Raw genomic sequence first — 18796 nt, 5'->3', positions numbered from 1 at the left:
ATTTTTGGAAGTAGCTCACCAGACCTTTCTTCCAAGGTGTCTCTGGATAGACTCAAACCTCCAACCTTTTGGTTAGCAAGTAAATGCATTAACCACTCAGGGACTCTGTAGCTGAATATAACTTCTCTTTAATGGAAGTCGGGGGTGCTTTGGCAAGAGGCACCAGTTTGGAAAGGGAAGTATGGCCTAGGCAGTATCCTTATCTGTCAAGGCCTCAGGGAGGCAGGTGTGCTGGGAGTGAGGCTCAGAAGATGTCAGGGACGATATAGTCTGTGTGGATGCCGTCAATAAGCCCAGCACCATTGTTGTGGACGAACCAGCAGGTCACTTCAGCCCCATGCCGGGGGTCCTTGCTGTAGTCTCTTTGCAAGCCCCTGGGAAGAGAAGAGTCAGCTGTACACCTGGAGCCTGGAAGGGCTGCACCTCTTTCACGAAGCACCTCCCTTCACCCAAATGATGCTCAGAAGGCCCAGACCATTGTTGGGGATGCAGAGCTGCCAAAGCAGCAGTGCTGGGACAGCAGCCAACCGACCTGGTCACTGTCAGCCGGCGGTTCTTCACCACCATCGTGGCATCTGGCTTTGTTGAGTCAGAGCCTGGACGGATGTCAGACACTTCGATATCAAAGGGGTGGAAGAATTGTCCTGGAAAGGCACATTGGAGGCAGCGGTTACCATCTAGGGGTCTTGCCCCTGCTTTGCACACAGTAGGTACTCACTAGAGGTTTAGAGAATTGCTTAAACACATTTTCTGATCAACTTTGGCATCAAAAGCTACCTTTAGTTGAGCAACAGATGAATGGATAAACATAATGTGATATACATATAATGGAGTACTACACAGCCATAAAGAGAAATGAAGTCCTGATGAATGCCACTACGTGGATGAACCTTAGAAACATCATGCTGCATGAAGTAAGTCAGTTGCAATAAGACAAATGCTGTATGATCTCACTTATATGAAATGAGCAAAGATATAGAAACCAAAGATTATTGGTTACCAGACGTGGGAGGGAGGAGGGAAAGACAGCGTTTTGCTTAGGGGATATTAAGTTTATATTAATGGTGGTGGAATGATTTGGGAAAGGATATCAAGAATGGTTGCACGGCTTGAATGTAATTACTGTTACGGAATTGTACATGTAGAAATTATTGAGGTGTCATATGTTTTGTGATGTATATTTCTACCATAATAAAATTTTTTTAAAAAAAAGAAAGGGGAAAAAAAAAGCCACCTTTAGTTTATCCACTACAGAAAAGCAGCTATGTTTCCAGTGGCCCTACTCCTGCTATTTTTACCCAATTCCACAGGAATTCGATTGAGGAGGAGTTGCCAGCAGAGAGTAGGGTCTGTAGGGAGGCCACACAGGAGAGGTGGCTGATCATCCATCCCACCCATAAGGTGTCCGGACCTTTCTGTTTGCTAATTGGTCCTTTCCTCACTTGCTCCCATGCTCACTTAAGCTTCGATCTCACGGCATGTTCCACTGCAGCCTTTCTAAGGGATACAACCCTCACCAGGAAAACCTGTCACTGGCAGCCCTGAGCCTTAGAGGCCATTTGGAGGCCAGATAAGGACACTGGCTTCAACACCCCACCTCATGGTCTGTCCCCCTGGCTGTCCATACCCAGGAGCCCGTGTGTCCGGGCTGACATCCGGTGACTGTCCAGCATGTAGAAGCCCAGGAAGTCATGGTGGACAGCACTGCTCTTCCACGTTCGGTGCAGTACAACCTCGAAGGTGCCCCTGTCGCCCATGGACACTACCAGGCTCCTCTTCTTGTTGATGGTCACTACCACCCTGCAGGGCCAGGGTGGCCATGAGGGCAGGTGCAATCATGCTGCATGCCTCTTGATTTAGCCACCCTTGTCCACAAGGATGTTTTCATGACCCCACCCAACTTCCAAACGCAGAGGGTGGGTGTTACCTGCTCCATCCTTCCTCCCACATGTTGCTATTGGGCATAGGGCCCTTATAACTTACCAGGCCTTCCATACATCATTAAATTCTCACTATCACTCCTCAGAAGGAAGGTTGGGCAATCTACTCCCATAGTGATACTGCCTCAGAAGCCCAAGGAGGGATTACTATGAGTTGGGTCCAACTTGATGGCACATAACAACAACAACATGACTCAGAGAGGTTAAATAACCTCCCAAAGGTCACACAGCTTATAAACAGTGGAGCCAGGACTTGGGCTCCAGCCTATCTAATATTAGAGTTTATGTTCTCTGCCTCCTCTTGTCACTTGTGTCTTCCCCACCAGACTCTGCTGTCCTCTTTCTACAGTTCTACTGCCCAGCATCAGGCTCTGGTGTTCGGTAGAGTTTGTTGAATGAATAAATGAATGAGTGAATGAAGGAACAAACATAAGACAAACTAAGACAGGCTTCAAAGGGGAAGTCCACAGAACTCTGTAGTTCAGCAGAGGAAGGAACTAGGAGGGCTTCAGGGAAGTGGTGGCCTCTGCACTGAGCCTGGGAGGATGAGTTGACTTTGTTTGGTGGGAATGAGGTTAGACTGAAGGGTGAGGGCATGATGGGAGCAGAGGCATCCAGGTAGCTGAGCCCCAAGCTCATATCCAGGAACTGAGAGAAATGAGAAGTGGAGTGGTTCACAGGGTCTGACGCATCTGCCCAGGACAACATGGGTGTCACCTGGTGACACAACTTGGGGAATGAGGGCCCTGCAGGCTTGGCCACAGAGCTGGCTCTGGGAGCTTCAGGACTTGAGCACACTGGCTCATATACACCTCACACCATACCTACCCCTGCTTCCCCTCCCAAGCCCCAGCCCCGCCCTGTTACTCGTCCTGCCGCATCACAGCCTGGTCGCTCCAGGAGAACATGGGCCCGCCTGAGCCAGGGTTCAGAGTAATGTTCTGAGGAGTCACTTCCAGCTGAAAGCCTGTTGCTGGGTTGGTGATCCCCAGCCTCCCAATATATGTGCCTTCATATGGAGCCTCACTGCCAATGAGCTGCCCGTTCACTGAGAAACCTGCAGTGGGGTGAGAGGCCATCAGGTCAAGGGATGCTCCTACCAGACCCCTGCCCAGCTTGCCTTTGTGCACATCATGTCTCCTTCCTGAGAGACACCCCATGCTCCATCATGCCACTCCTGTCTGTCTCCGAGGGCTTCGCCTCCCTTTGGCCCACAGTACTGCCTCCCTTGCCTCTTGTCTTCCTCCTCGCCCCTCAACCACACTAAATATCCAATACTTGACCCTGGTTCTGGTCTCTAGGAAATCTTGTCTCCCCAAAACAGGACTTGTGCTGTTCTTCTCTGTGACTCCAGCCCCTGACACAGAGGTAGGTACACAGCAAGAGCTAGAAATGTGTTTGTAGGGACCCTTCAAAGAGGTTATCTCTTGACCTGAGCAACCAAAGAAGCCTTCTCCCCACCTCCACTGTCCCAGCACAGCAAGTTTCACTCTGAAATGATCATTTATGAATGTGTTCACCTACTTGCCTGTCTGCCTTCTCTAAACTCCGTGAGAGCAGAGACTGTGTCTCAGTCCCCACTGCATCCCTAGCCCCATAGGTGCTCAAAAAACATTTGCAGATGGACTAACTGGACTGGGAGGGAGTATGAAGGAGGGAGAGCGCCCAAGTGATGCAGACGGGGTAATTCCCCATTGTCAGAGGCACTGATGGGAAAGATGGACTCGGGCTCCCTGCTATACCATCTTGTGGGGAAAAGTGGGGCAAGACCAGCTATATCATTTGTGGGACTCATGTAAAATGAATGTCAGGAGCATCTTGTTGAAAAATTGTTAAGAACTTCAAGACAGCAACCACCAGTATCAGTTGCCATGGAGTCAATTCTGAGTCATGGCAACCCCACGTGTGTCAGAGCAGATCTGTGCTCCATAGGGTTTTCAATGGCTAATTTTTCAGAAGTAGATTGCCAGGCATTTCTTCTGAGGCACATCTGGATGGGCTCAAACCTCCAACCTTCTGGTTAGCAGCCAAATATGTTAACTGTTTGTACTACCCAGGGACAAGACGGCAACAGAAGAGCATTAAACCAAGCACATGGTCCTTCTGAGCATGGGGCCCTCAGTGCCTGCTCAGGTCACATGGCCATGAGATCAGCCCTGTGTAGGGCTCAGTCAAGTGGGTGGGGAGAGAAGGCAAGTCAAGTTCAGAAAGGTAGAGCACACAGGATGGTGGGGATTGGAGGCCGTGACCATTATCCTGTCCATGGCTGAATGTCAAAGGCAGAGGAGCCCTGGTCCCACCACGGTCCATGTCTGGCAGAGGGCATAATGTCCACCTGTACCTGTATCGGGGTCTTGCACCAGGTTCAAGACCACACCAGGCTCTTCGTTAATGTTGAAGCACAGGGTGTCCTCTTTCTGGGGCACGTGGATGATGAAGTGGGGGTCAGTGTCCACTGGGGGCACAGCATGGATTCCATTAGGACAAAGATTCAACTAGGCAGGTCCCAGGGAGAAAGACAACCAGGCTAGGTGGGTACCAGGCGAGTGGGCATCCCTCAGACCCTCCCAAGAACTTACCACCAGTCACTTGGTCTGGCAATTGCTGGCCAATGGGGCTGAAGTGAGTAGGAGAAGGCTGCAAAGCAGACAGCCTGTACACTGGCAGGTGAGAGAGTGGCATTTAGAAGGAAGGTGGTGGGGCCTCCCCTGGAGCTGCTGGTCTCTTGTCTGATGCTCCCTCCCACCTGGGTGGGCTGGCCCAAGGCCCACGGAGCAAGTGTGCGCACAGAGCATCATCACACGCCCTCGATTGCCTCTCAGGATGTGCAAACAGAGGTGGGCTGGCCCCCTCTCTGTCTCCTCCCCTGGGGCTATAGGAGGGGGGTACATGAGGGTGGGGCAGCCAGGTCCACCTCAGGGAATCCATCTGAGGATTTCCATGAGAGGCAGTGAGGAGAACTGGAACAGAGAAAAGAGGCCTTGGGCCTTCATTTCCTCATCAAGCAAACGGGATGATGACCTGGGGCTTTGGTCAGGACTGAATGCTCGACCTGAGGGACAGGAGCTTGTGGAGTGGAGAGAGGTAGAGAGATGAGTTTTCAGGATGACCAGCACTTACTCCTTTTAGGTCCCACCAACTCTGTGGAAGACAACAAAATTGAGGTCTGTGTCCCCCACTGTGCCCACATGAAACACACCTCATTCTATAAGCATGCATTCTGGGTCCAGAGGTGAGTCAGGCCTCCCTGGGGATCCCAGCCCTCCCCCAGGTACCCCTGGCTCTCCTCACAGATATGCACAAACATGGAGGGGACTGGTGGATGCTGGCAGGGGTTTTCAGGCTGTACATAGGCTCAAGAAGCACAAGGAGGCAGCAAAGAGGGAAAGAGCATTGCAGGGGAAGAAAGAGGCTGGAGGAAGGAGTGGAGGCAGGAAAGATGTGGGAGAGGCAAGCCCCTTGCTGTGAAGCTGAGCACAGGCCACCAAAAGGCCCTGGATAGGATCCAGAAGATTTAAAACTCACCTGAGGGAAAGTCATCTGGAAGGGAGAAAAAGGGAAGAGAATTGAGGCCCAGGAGGTTGTAGGCCCTCAGAAGTCTCCCTACGGCCCGTAGCCTCCCCCAATGCAGACCCGCAGTGCTTATACCTTCTTCGGGCTTGTCAATGGTGGGCCCCAGGCCATCCTGGTCAGCCATGCCACTGATGGTCATGGAAGTCAGCGGGGTCACGAACTGATAGGCCAGTGACATCTTCAGGGCCTGGGCTGACAAGTTGGCCTTCTCCTCCCCCTCCACCTTCATCCTAAGGATAGATACCAGCTCTAAGCCCCATGGCTTGGATGATGATGGACTTGTACTCCATGGCCCTTTTACTCACTCATTCATTCACTCATCCATTCATTCAGTAAATATGTCTTAAGCATCCACAGTGCCTTAGAGTCTTCATGGTCTAATGACCTCCCACAGAAAGAATAAGAAAGCAGGATTTTGAGGAGGATGCCTCAGAGATTAGCAGAGAATTTAATAGCTGTGAGACCTGGGGCAAGTAGTCTAACCTCTGGAGCCTCAATTTGTTTGTCTGTTTAGTGGGGATAATGAGAGTTTTCCCTAGAACACTGTGAGGATTAAAGGAGTGCGTGACAAGTGTGTCTAGACACAGCATTGGCTCAGTGTGGGCAAACAACAGGCCTGCTCTGTGCCCCCAGTGGGTCCCGCCTACATTATTGACCAGTGGGTTGATATTAACTTAGTGAGCAAAGCTGAAGGAAAAAAGCAAATCTGACCTGCTGGCAATCTTGAAGACCCAGAACCATTCCTTCTTTGTTCGCCAAAGGCCCAGGCCAGGATGGAGGGAGAAGAAGCTATGAGGGGACAGTGCCCACCCCAGCTAGTCACAGGGTCATACCGCTTGGCCAGCAGCTCCTGAATGGTAAGGTAGGCCCAGAGGCGCTCAACATGGTTCTCCAGCATATGGCCTCGCTCATGAAGCAGCTTCTTCATCTCTTCCTCATCCACCAGGCAGGTTGTCTGAAATTCTTGGCCCTCCTGAGGGTGGAGATGAGGAGAGAGAGGGCAAGGCCCCTTGATGGTGCTCAAGGTTCTGAGGGACCCCTCTATCATCCCGTCTCTGCAGCTTCATTCTCAGTTCCTCTCCATTTCCTGAGTCTGTTCTCCTCCTCCTCAGTCTCATTCATTCATTCTACAAATACTTGCTGGTCATATTCTATAAGCCAGGCTTGACCTAGACTCTGAGTATACAGTGGGATGGACAGACCAGGCCCTGCCCTCATGGAATTTACCTTCTCTACAGGAGACCAACAAGCACTCAACTGCCAGGTTGTTTCCATCACAACTGGTGCCTCCAAATGCCCACCATACCCTGAGTGGGCTGCAGCGTTCAACTTGTTGTGACACGACCAATGTGCCTTTTCTCCCCAGCTACAATAGTGGTGGCCACCCTTTCTCAAGAGCTTCCTATGCACCAGCACCACATACATGTGTGGAATGGATTTACTATACAGAACATTCCAGTGCAGAATTGACCCCCAAGGTACAGAACACTAAACTGAGGCCTGGAAGCTAGAACCCCAGGTCACATAGCTGCTTAGGGCAGAGCTGTGATCCATCTCAGCTCTCCTCACTCAAAGCCCATGTCTGAACCTTCCACCACACTGTGGTGCTCCAGCCCATGCCTTGAAGGGACAAGTCCAGGTCTCTCACACTTGTGACACACACATGAGCTGCACCCTGGCACAGAGCCCCACACACAGTAGGTGTCCAGGAAATGTCTCCTTTGGGAGATTGAAATGAGGAGTAATGAGCAGTCCATTTTGAGACAAGGGAATTCAATTAATTGAGGTCATGTTAGCCCCATTCCACCCGGTCCAGCCCCCAAGATGCCTGTGTGGATAGGAGTTTAGGCCTGATGGGGATTGTGATGTGCAAGTAGGGCACTGCTCTGGGGAACCAGCAGCCCCTGGAGGTGGGCTGACGAAGGGATAGTGTGGGGTTGGAGCTTCTGGGGGCCACTGGCCTCTCCATCTTCCACAGCCACCTACTTACCCCATGGGCCCGCACATTAGCCTTGAAGTTGCTCAGCTTCTGGTCAGCAATATGCCCAGCCACAATGATCTCTGAGCCTTCGTAGTACTGTTTATGATGGTGCTGGGTCAGGGCCACCACGTCTTCCTGGGGGTACTGCATTTCCACATCCACCAGCAGGGGGTTGGCTACCTGGTTATAGAAGCCCTGCAGGGGGTGGGGTGCATAGTTTCAGAGCCTGTGGGTCACCCCATGCTCCTGCTGCTGAAAGGAAGCCCACCCCATCTCTGCACAGGGCTTTGATCCACCTTAACACCTCCAACTACAGGTTTGGACACTATCCTCTGCTCCTCTGTCTCCAACAGCCCAGCCCCATCCACTCACACCCCAGATAGTGAGCATCTCCAGGACAAAAACTGCACTCTTGCAGAGTGGTTGCCACACACTGCTTTCAGTACTTTGCAGGGACCATCTTAATCTTGCTCACAAAGTGGGGGTGTTAGGATCCCCACCATGGAGAAGGAACCAGAGGCTTAGATAGGTTAAAAATCTGGCTCAACACAAGAGTTAAAGGCAACAAAGGTGAATACTATTATGTACAAAATCCTGCAATAACAGTAATAACAATAATCTGCAAGTGGATATGTAGATAGACACTCAAATGGAGCAGGGATGGGGAGGCAAATGGAACTACACTCATGAATATATATAGGTTTGACCTATGCATTTATAAGGAGCTCTTGTGGCGTGGTGCCTAAGGCATTTGATGGCTAACCAGAAGGCTGGTGGTTCAAACCCACCAGTTGATCCTCGAAAGGAAGACTGGGCAATCTACTTCCATAGAGATAACACCTCAGAGACCCAAGGAGGGGTTGCTATGAATTGGAACTGACTCCATGGCAATGAGTTTGGTTTTGGTTTATGCATTTATAAGTGCTGCAAATATATCCATGAATACAGTAAAGCATACAGAGGCCAAAGTTATGAAAATCTCTTAATCATAACCAAACACCTTGAAGGAATGAGTCACTGGCCATGGGAGCTCAGGACAATAGTCTTGGAGGACACTAAGGTCAATTAGTATAACATGATCCACATCCTATTTTGCTCTGCATCCTACTTTGGTAAGTAGTGACTGGGGTCTTAAAAACTTGTGAGCAGCCATCTAAGGTGCAGCTATTGGTGTCTCCCTGTCCAGAGCAAAGAAGAGTGAAGAAAATGAAAAACACAAGGAAACAATTAGTCCAAAGGACTAATGGAGCATGTGAACCCCAGCCTCATGAGCCTGAGACCAGAAGAACTAGATGGTGCCCTGCTACCACTACTGACTACTCTGAAAGAGGTCACGACAAGAGGTCTTGGATAAAGAGGGGGGAAATATGGAACAAAACTCAAAATCACACACACAAAAAAACAGGCTTCCTGGTCTGATGAAGACTGGTGGAACCCCCAAGACTATGGCCCTTAGACACCCCTCAAGATAGGAACTTAACTTAACCTCTGTGACTCAACTTTCAGCCAAATAGTAGATAGGCCTGTAGGGAGAACAGTAATACCAGGAGGGTATGCCTTCATTAGAACAATAAAGCATATGAGATCAAGAGGACAGCATTTGCCCAGGGATAGAGCTAGGAAGGTGGGATGGGATAAATAAAGGGAAGGGGTAGGTGCAGGGAAGAAGAATGTGGGGATTGCGGTGAATTGCAAAGCAGAATGTGTATGGTTTTTTAATGGAAAACCAATTTGCTCTATAAACTTTCACCCAAATCACAATTAAAAAAAAAAAAAAGAAGAAGAAGAAGAAGAAGAAAGAAAAGAAATAGTTTCAAGATCACACATCTGATTCAGGCCACTTGCTGGAGGCCAGATGGCCTCCAAGGCGGGACCCCCCATAGCATGGCGTTGTCAGTGTATGTGTGTGCTTGTGCATATGTGTGTTTAGCAGGAGGATATAACCTTCAGTTGCTGGGTGGCATCACGATCCTCATAGATTCTCTGAGCCCGCCCGTTGTTCTCCATAGACATGGCCTCCAGGAAGTTGAAGTCCACTTTGTTGCCGAAGCCCAGGTTGTAGAGTGGGAACCTGCCCCGGATGGCGTTGCGGATGTTCTCACGAATTTGGTAATGGTTCGTCTCCCCTGCGGCCACATACCCGGGCAGTGACAGGAGCCTTGCCCACAGGCATGTGGGGCACAAAGGGGCTTTGGGGCACACTCCCTAGAATCTGCCTCCATCTCAGACCCAGACTATCTCCAATCCCCATGGCCATCTCGAGGCGACACCTCCTCCTGGCTCACCTGGGCAACAACAGCTTCTACCAGGGGCCCTCGCAGACAGGGCCTGCCCTCCATGTGGATCAGTCACGAGCTGATCTGACTTAGCTCCCTGTCATGGCCTGTAAGGCTTTGCTGACCTTTCCACCCTTGTCCACGCCAGTCTGCACACGCTGCCCTGCACAGCTCCTGGCTTTTATTCATGTTGCCCCTTTTGCCTTAGGTCCCTTCCCGCCACTCCTCTCTTTCTTCCAGACTGCGCTCAGGGTCACCTTCTCCCAGAGGTCATCCAGGAGCTGTCTGTGGTCCCATTGGCCCCTGGCATCCTGTTCTTTCAGGATTCTCAATAGCATGTCTGCTCCTGAGTCTGCCTCCCCTAGTAGATCCTAGGCTGCTTGAGATCAGAGATATATCTCATTCTCTTGGTCACTCCTCTTGGTCCCTACCCTGTCCTTGGCACACAGTAAGCACTCAATAAACAGTTCATGAAACTTAGTCTAGGAATCCAGCCTGTCCTCCAGTGCCCCATGCAGTCCTGGGCCACCAAGTTTCCAACTCACAGCACAGAAGTGCGCTTTGGTGCTCCCAGAGACTCTGTGGTCTGAAGCAGGTTTCTAAACCGGTGCTTGACTTTACCATAAGCCTTTCTTTCCCCCCTCCCCTACTGCAACCTCATCTTGAATGCCTCCAATACCAAGGCACCTCCCAGTGCAGCCTTCAAGATTCTTACCCTCGGTGGGCTCGCCATCTGTCAACATGATGAGAATAGAGGCATGATTGCTGTGTGCTGGAAAGCTCTCCTGAGCTCTGTTCAAGATCTCAATTCCCTGGAGCAAACCTCCATTCAGATTTGTGGCTACAAAAGAGAAAGAGAGCAGACCAGCATCATCCCCATTTTGAGGGGACAGATGCCATCACACTGCAGTGGCCCAAAACACTCGCTCTTACCCCCAGCCACAGAGAAGCGCTCCACGAAGTTGCGTGCCGCTTGCAGATTGGTGGCTGATGCCTGCACCAGTGAGCCCCTCCATGACTGCACTTGAGACCCAAAGAGAACCAGGTCAAAGTAGTCGTCTGGCCGCATATCCCCAAGGATTTTAAGGAGAGCCTCCTTGGTCTACAAGAACAAGACAGTCAGTGGAGGGACATGTCCCCAGGGTGCCCCAGGTTCAGGAACCCACAGGACAATGAGACATGACACACAAGCAGGAAGAAATGAATAGGGCAGCCATGGAGCCCCAGGAGAGGAGCCTCCTGCTGGGGCTGAAGCAGGTGAGGGGGATGGAGAAGACAAAGGGACCCAGCATAGGGAGAAGAAATGAGCAGGAGTCCAGGTGGGGTAGGATTAAGCAAAAGGACCCCGGGAGGCTGTGTTTCTGAAACTCTGCTTGACCAGCTGTGGTTCACTGGATGAACCACATGGATGGACCACTTAGACACCTGCAGGCTCCTCGTAGCCCCCATACTTATACTCTGCACTTGTAGTGTAGACATTTCACCTCCCAAGGTGAAATGCCCATTCATAAACCCCTTGGTCCTGTGGGCATTGTTATCCTTCCCATTTCTGCCATTGGGGAGGGGCGAATGCACTTGCCCAAGGTTGCATAATGAGGACATGGTGGTGATTCCAAGGCCCCTACCCACTGGGATTTCCTGGTAAATCACTCGCCTCCAACCAAGAACAGAAATCCCAAACCCAGACCATGGTGGCAAAGCCAATGTGGGGTGGGAGATGGGACTGAAGAAGTCCCCACTGGGTGAACTGTTTAAGCCATGGGTTACCTGCTTCTCTTTCTGGCCTTGCATGGAGCCACTGACATCAATCACAAAAACCAGGTTCTTGTTCAGGTTAGTCAGGTTTTGGGGTGCCAAGAAGTGGGCAAAGTAATTATTGGCAACCTGAAACAAGCACAGGGGGATGAATGGGGCCTCTCCTCCCAGCACCCCTTGACTACCATTGGTTCTTGGGCCCTAAGCATCAGGCTCACCAGAAGGTCACAGATCTTTTCTCGATTGACATCGTAGGTCACCCTGAAGTCCCCATTCAGCAAAGTTGTGGAGCACGTGGGGCAGGACTGCTGCTGACTCACGGTAGGGCGGAAAAGCACGTGACCCTGGTACCACCAAAGAGGTGAGGTTACGTACTGCTTCATGCAACTGCAAACAGGATGTTTGCAAAGGCACCATAGAAGATATGTGTGAATGTGTGTGTCTGCATGGCCTTCGAAATGAACCTGATGGGCCCCCAAGCAGTGCTCAGAGTGCACATCTGCAGATGGCAGGAGAGAAAGTCTGTTTCTTTGTTTCCAAAAGCCAAAAACCAACCACACTGCCATTGAGTCATATCTGACTCATAGCGACCCCTCATTGGGTTTCTGAGGTGGTAGGTATCACTATGGAAGTAGATTGCCCAACCTTCCTTCTGAGGAGTGGTTGGTGGGTTTGACCTGCCAGCCTTCTGGTTAGCAGTCAAGTGCCTTAGGCACTACGTCGCCAGAGCTCCTGTTTCTTTGCTTGTGTGAATTGAAATAGTTGGGATTTTCTATAATACGTATCACCACTTAGGTACATAAATAAGAACAAAATAGTAGCAGTATGATATCCTGAGGACATTAGTCAACCAAAACTGTCAAATAAAAAAGCAAGGCTACAAAACTGTATTAGAAAATAAAACTCACCTAGAACCTGGGCGCCCCCTGCTCCTGACCTAGAGAAAGAGCCAAGAGCAGAAGGAAAGGCCCAGATAGGAAGCTGAAGTCTGACTTGAGGTGGTCCTGGTGCTCACTGGTGCTCAGGGAAGCTAGGTATGGTTTTTAGTCTATACTTTCCTAGACTTCTGTACTTGACACATTTTCTTTAAACATGTTTTTACTTTCACTTTTTGTTTGTTACAAAAATAAGATGTGCTCATCAAAGAAAACTTGAATTGTTAGAAAGACAAAGACTATGAAAGCAAGCATGTTTGGAACACTCTGAGGTGTCATATTTTGTTGAAAGTAGAGGAACACTCTCTAGCCCTCTCCCCGCACCTGCTGCCTCGCCAAAAAAAAAAAAAAAAACCCTGTAAAAACTATTTCTTTTAAGTGAATTGGTATCCAAGGTAGACAGGAACTAAAGGATTTATTTGCTCCTGGCTTGGGTTGAGGATGAGCTAGCAAGGGAGGCACTAGCTGTGACTCACCCCTACCCCACACTCCTCCAGGGCCTGGGGAGGGGCCTGCTGGGGCCTTGGAAGTCCCTGCAGATGTATTTAAAGGCTCAGGGTTAGGTCAAAAGCCTTTCCAAGTTTATTCATGTTTCCATGAAAATGGAAACTTGGGAGTTTTTAACCGCAAGAGAGTCTGAGATTTGCTTAAACCAAAACCTGTTACTGTCGAGTTGCTTCCAACGCATGGTCACTCCATGCATGTAAGAGCAGAACTTGCGCTCCATAGAGTTTTCAGTGGCTGATTTACTTCAGCAGTGGATCACCCAGGCTTTCTTCCAAAGTCCCTCTGGATGGACTCAAACCTCCAACCTTTCGGTTAGCAGCCAGGTGTGTTAACCGTTTGCACCACCCAGGGTCTCCAAAGTTGCTTATATGCATTCATTTCCCTGCATGTTTTGCCATGAGTGTGAAGCTCAGATGGGCCAGCAACTCTCCTCAAACCTGCAGCCAGTGAATGGTGGAGCCGGAGCAGGTACCTTCTCCAAACTCTGTTTGCAGGCTTTTCCTAATTGCCCTGAGAATCAGGTGTGCTGAGGTCCCCTGAGACACCAATCAGCCTTGCCTGGTTCCTGGGCCAAGTTTGGACAGTCCCTGAGGTGTTGGACCAGGCTAGGAAAGCCCAAGGGCTTGCCACCATTCCCAACCACCCTATGTACCTTTTTCCCTGAAAAGGACTTCTTGATGGTTTGGGCCTGGTGCTTGGGGAGGAAGGAGGCCTGGGCATCCAGCTTCCTGATCCCCTGGGGCTCAAAGATGTCCACTTCAATCTGCAACATTGAAGCAAGTCCTGTATCAAGGCTCTCATTCAGGCCATCATCAAGTCTTAGTCAATAGCCAACGTGTATCCTGTCTACCTACTGTGTGCAGCACACACCCTGCCTCAGTATAGGCCTGGCATATTATAGGCACTCCCAACACCTTTGCTAAATGAAGGGGTGCATGGCTGCACCCTCAGCTCAGTCACCATGTAGGTGCCAGTGGCAGTCACAGGTGCCCAGGAACTTTCTGGTTTATACACTATCTGGACATTCAGTATCTCTTGTGATCTTTGGGGCAGTTCTGAGATGTTTCAGGAAACTTATATTTAACTGATGAGAAAACCAAGGGTTAGAGAGAGAGGAGGAGGAGGTTAGAGGATTCCTTGTCTAAGAAGAGCCCATTGGAACCCACCCAGAGGAGTCCATCCATCCCCTAAGCTGAGGCCAGTGCTGGCACATGGTGGGTGCTAACCAGAGCTCAGAGCCATGGTGAGAGAGAAGGAGGCCCCTTCTGGGACCACTTCACTGTGTGTGGGTCTCCTATGATCTACCTCAAAATTCTGCACCAGCTGCTTGGGCTTGACTTTGATGACAATGTCATACTGCCCAAGTTTCCGCTTCAGCACCTCCTCGTAGGTCAGCTGGAATATGGCCTTGCTCCGGGGACTGATGGTAATGTGGATGGTGAACCGCTCCATATTTCTTCCTGAGGCCCTAGATACTCCACAGAGGCAATGACAGACAGACGGACAGTAAATGATACCTGGGTCCTTGTCACCTGCAGCACAGCCTTCAGACAATATCTTACTTTAGGTCATGCTCCTAGGTTTCCTTGGCCTTCAGCCTTGCCTCAGCTGGCTGCTTAGGGTCAGGACCTCTCCCTGAGGTTGACCTGGGAGGAGGCCATTGCCCACCAACCTTGTCCATGTACCCATGCTGGCATCCAGGGCTGGTGGTTTGGTTTGCTCACTCTCCCATCAGCCTGGGGCTGCTCTGCACCCCAGGCCACATTGCAGCCCTCAGCTGGGGTGGGCTGGGGAAGCCAATCCCAGACTCTGGGCTAGCAAGTCCCAGAACTCACCTGACAAGGCCAGCATTCTCTCCTGAGATGGCAGCTTTCCGGTACTGCTTCCATGCAGTTGTTTTGTCCTTGATGTTTCCAACAAATGCATTTCCATCCGCTGTGCTACAGGGAAGGAAGAAGGTCCTCAGGGAAAGTGACCCCTCTTTGAGCACACAGGTCTTCCTCAGAGCCTAGACCTAGAGAGCCCCCTGTCCATGCTAGCACTTACAAGAAGGTGTCCCCTGATCTAACTCCCACTGCCAACAGTGATGCTCAGGGGGACTTCAGCAGTGAGTGGGTAGCCATAGTCAATGAACTCTTTTATCCCCCAAAATTCAGTAAGAAACCCTTGATCCTGGCCTTTGATCCTTCTGTCCTGGGCAGAAAACCTACTCTCTCAGGCTACAGTTTGTTTTCCAAGCTAGGAGCCAAGACCAGACCTAAAAGGGCTTCTTCCTTTGCTCAAAGCAGGGCCTGACCTGTGGTTTTTTTGGACATGAAGAGATGGTCTGCACTGTCTGGGTACACTGAGCCACAGTCTCAGGCTGGAACATGGAGAATGGACACTTCTAGGGAGTGTGGGCTGGGACGGGGTCTAGGAGTTGAGTAGGACACACACATGGCAAAGTCACTGATGAAGGCGGTCTTGGGGATTTCTACATCAAAGGCCACTTCCTTGGCCTCGTCGGCATTGTTGACCACTTGGCTGGTGATGACATAGTGGGCAAAGCGAGAGGTGACTTTGCAGTTGATTTTCATACGCCGGATGACTACACCATCCACCTAAAATGAGACATGAGGGAGCTACAGACTGATATGGGGCTTCTGATCCAATAAGAGTTCCCCCTTGACAAGGTGCTGAAACACCAGAAGAGTAGACTAGGCCTCCCGGGAAGATCATTCTCCCTGCAGAGGCCATGTAAGGCATAGGGAGGGCAGGCAATATGGGTGGAAAAAAGTCCATGGCACTGACAGAGGGGGGCACTCCTGGAGGCCTAGAGGAAAACAGGGATGTAATAACAGCACCCTCACAGACCCCTTTGCCAAGACTCTTACTGTGTCCATAGCCTGTCGCTTCTGCAAAAACAAAATCAAGTGTGAGCTTGAAGGCTCAGAAGACCACAGCCTATCTTTTAAGGGATGAGAGTGGAAGCCAGCCGGTGTTCTCTGCCCCTCTAGTCTTGCCTTCTCAATGCTGGTGGGAGGTCACCTATCCCTTCAGGGATGATCAAGGTGGACGAGGACGACTCTGCCCCCTGAGGTGGTAGACTTGTGTCTTCTCCGGGGCTCCCTATAATCCCAGCTGCCTGTTTCTGCCCCACAGGCTTAGCAACATACCTCACTGCCCCTGGTCCTGCCTGTGGTGGAACCCCAAGCAGGCAAAGCCTGCAGGGTGAGGAAAGATGCCAGGTACGTGCACAGCAGCCCCCGCAGCCCCATGGCTCTGTCCATGATCTTGAGGCTCCCACTGCCCTGTCACTTCACTCAGACCAGTAATCGATAATGTGCTAGATAAACATGGATTAAACATTAGACAAGGTGAGGGCAAATGTCACAATATTGGGAATCAAAAATTGGATGTGAAAACTTTCTCCCCAGCTCTAGGCTTTGTAAATTCTTAATCAGACTCCAGACTGTGCCCCTCTGTGTAGAACAATATCAGCCAATGTGAACAGTGAAAACCCCACTGGTTCATCTAATCCTGTGGGACCCCTCAGGGCTGGCACAAGACGACACCAGCAATATGGTGACAGGTGGCAAGGAGCCATATTTAAAAATGGATGTCAGAACTTCATGAAGCATTTCTTTCAAAATTCCTTAAGCAACAACAAACTTTTCAGACTGTCATGCTTTGGCCAGGGAGGCAGATACTGTGGCTTAGAAAGTGCCATGGCTTCCACCAGTGCCGATGTTTCTGACAGTGCTAACCGCAGCAACATTTCTTCCGGAGGGAGGGAGTCGAGGGGAGGTGTAATGGGTGACTCATGCCTTAGGCCAATTGCTTCATCTCACTGGACCTTCTTGTCCAGATTTGGAAAGAAATTCTACCTGAGCAGGGATGCCTGGCCAGTAAAGAGATAAAGATGAAAGATGCTTTCATAGTTGAGAGCTGATAGGGAGCTCTGGTGGTGTAGTGTCTAAGGCATTTGACTGCTAACCAGAAGGCTGGCGGTTCAAACCCACCAGCCACTCCTGGGAAGGATGATTGGGCAATCTATTTCCATAGTGATACTGCCTCATAAACCCAAGGAGGGGTCACTATGAGTCAGGTCTGACTCGACGGCAAAATAACAATGACAACAAAAGTGTCATACATCATTGTAAGCCATTTATTGCCTAATTTTATCCTCATAGTATTTCTGAGAAGCTAGAAACTCAGTTTCAGGGTACTGCCTCCAAGGGAAGGCTCTCTCTCTGTCTGCTCTGAAGCTTCTCTAGGCTGTTAGGGCTCCTCTAGCCCCAGCACTCCTTGGTTCCTTGGCCATCTCCACGATCCAGCTATCTTTTCCCCAACTGTGCTTGCAGGTCTCTATGTCTATGCTATTCTTTATATCATGAAGAAGTGATTAGGTTTAGGGCACACCCTACACTGATGGCTTCATTAACATGATAAAGAAAATCCTATTTCCAAATAGGTTTACATCCACAGGTATAGGGGTCAGGACTCCAATACCTCTCTCTATATATATATATTTGGACACAGTTCAATCCATAGCATCCTACTCTTTGGCCCCAAAAAATTCAGAGTAGGGACTTAAACCCAGATGTCTCAGATTCCAAAGCCCAGGTCCTAATCATCACGTAATGACAAGAACACCTTCTGCATTGTGAGGAAGAAAGGAGAAGCGGAGTCAAAGACCCCAGAGAGAGGGTCCCCAGAGACCTCTCTTATACTTGCAGTTTCTTAATTTTTATGCCCAAACCATCTTGGTTCTCCACAAGCCACACAGCACGTCGGGGCAAACACAGCCCCTTGTTAGTCCACTCCATGGTCCCAGTGGGATGTCAGGCTACTGTGACCCTGATAAGGTGTGGGGGCCCAGAGGCCTCACTGATCTATATTTGCTTGTCCTGGACTTTGTCTCCCAGGACAGCTTCTGGGAAAGGTTTATCATCCCCAGGCCAGGATGACCTTCTGGCCTGTTTTCAGGCCTTTGTGGAAGATGAGATGGAGCAAAAAGAAAATGTGCATTTAAGGTCCTGGATATTTTCTGCACCAGAATCATCTAAGCCCTGTGGTGTGTTGGGCACAATGCCTGGCACCAGGACACAAGAGTGATGAAACACAAATGGTTCACTCTGCTCAGTGAGCTCATACCTTGGGAAAAGGGAGTCAGATAAGTCAAAGGAAGTCCAGTAATGCCCAGGAGTGAACAGAAGCTAAAGGGAGCATAAACAGAGAGCTGTGGGAGTTAGACAGGGTGAGGCTCATTTGCATAGGAGTTAGGAGAAGTTTCCTGGAAGGTGGAGGTGGAAAGGGGAGGGAGAAAAAGCAGATGGGTAAGTGGAAAGTGTGCTTGGGGAAGGTGGAGGGGTATGTATGATGGGAACAGAAGCTGATGAAGAAGGTGTGAAAGGAGGCTGGGAAATCACTTGAAACTAGCTGGTGTAGGAGTCTGAAAGTGGTCAGCCCTTTGAATGAGGAATATGAAAGATGTCTTGAGGAGGGGAGAGGCAAGATCAGGATGGTGCTCTTGGAAGATTGCTAACACTGAGACTGACCCCTGCAAGGTACTGGAAACACATTTCCATGGCCTACAGGAGGAGCCATCAAGTCATTTCTGACTTATGGTCACCGCAGGTGGCACAGAATGTGTTCAACTACTAACCTAAAGGTCAATGGTTTGAGCTTACCCAGTGGCACTTCAGAAGAAAGTCCTGGCAATCTGATTCCGGAAAGACACAGCCAAGAAAACATTATGGAAAAGTTCTACTCTATAACAGATGCCATGAATCAAGATCAACTCATTGGACATGAGTTTATATATGTATATATATATATATATATATA

At 50.0% G+C, this 18796-nt stretch overlaps 1 protein-coding gene across 1 annotated transcript; it reads right to left on the bottom strand.

The window, feature by feature from the left end:
• Positions 1–244: 244 nt before the first annotated feature.
• On the bottom strand, positions 245–16224 carry ITIH1 (inter-alpha-trypsin inhibitor heavy chain 1). The gene is made up of 21 exons (XM_007952073.1): positions 16123–16224; positions 15841–15861; positions 15404–15567; positions 14803–14907; positions 14273–14435; positions 13620–13730; positions 11744–11869; positions 11538–11654; positions 10704–10872; positions 10486–10611; positions 9439–9620; positions 7504–7689; positions 6347–6486; positions 5574–5743; positions 5061–5081; positions 4520–4600; positions 4282–4395; positions 2808–2997; positions 1628–1800; positions 533–644; positions 245–374 (listed from the first exon to the last, which is right to left on the bottom strand). Exons 1-21 carry the CDS (start codon positions 16222–16224, stop codon positions 245–247), a joined length of 2703 nt encoding a protein of 900 aa, XP_007950264.1.
• Between the last annotated feature and the right edge of the window lie 2572 nt (positions 16225–18796).

The sequence above is a fragment of the Orycteropus afer genome, unplaced genomic scaffold (genome assembly GCF_000298275.1).
Source record: "Orycteropus afer afer isolate SDZICR_OR568_19922 unplaced genomic scaffold, OryAfe1.0 scaffold00323, whole genome shotgun sequence".
NCBI lineage: Eukaryota > Metazoa > Chordata > Mammalia > Tubulidentata > Orycteropodidae > Orycteropus > Orycteropus afer.
This window is presented reverse-complemented; position numbering and strand designations above follow the sequence as displayed.

What these genes read in the sequence shown, in the direction of transcription:
- ITIH1 (XM_007952073.1), bottom strand. Translation starts at nt 16,224, where the DNA reads ATGGGGCTGCGGGGGCTGCTGTGCACGTACCTGGCATCTTTCCTCACC. An exon ending in GCAGGACCAGGGGCAGTGAG is followed by an intron (nt 15,862 to 16,122) that starts GTATGTTGCTAA and finishes TTGTTTTTGCAG; the next exon opens with AAGCGACAGGCTATGGACAC. An exon ending in GCGCTTCTCTGTGGCTGGGG is followed by an intron (nt 10,612 to 10,703) that starts GTAAGAGCGAGT and finishes TCTCTTTTGTAG; the next exon opens with CCACAAATCTGAATGGAGGT.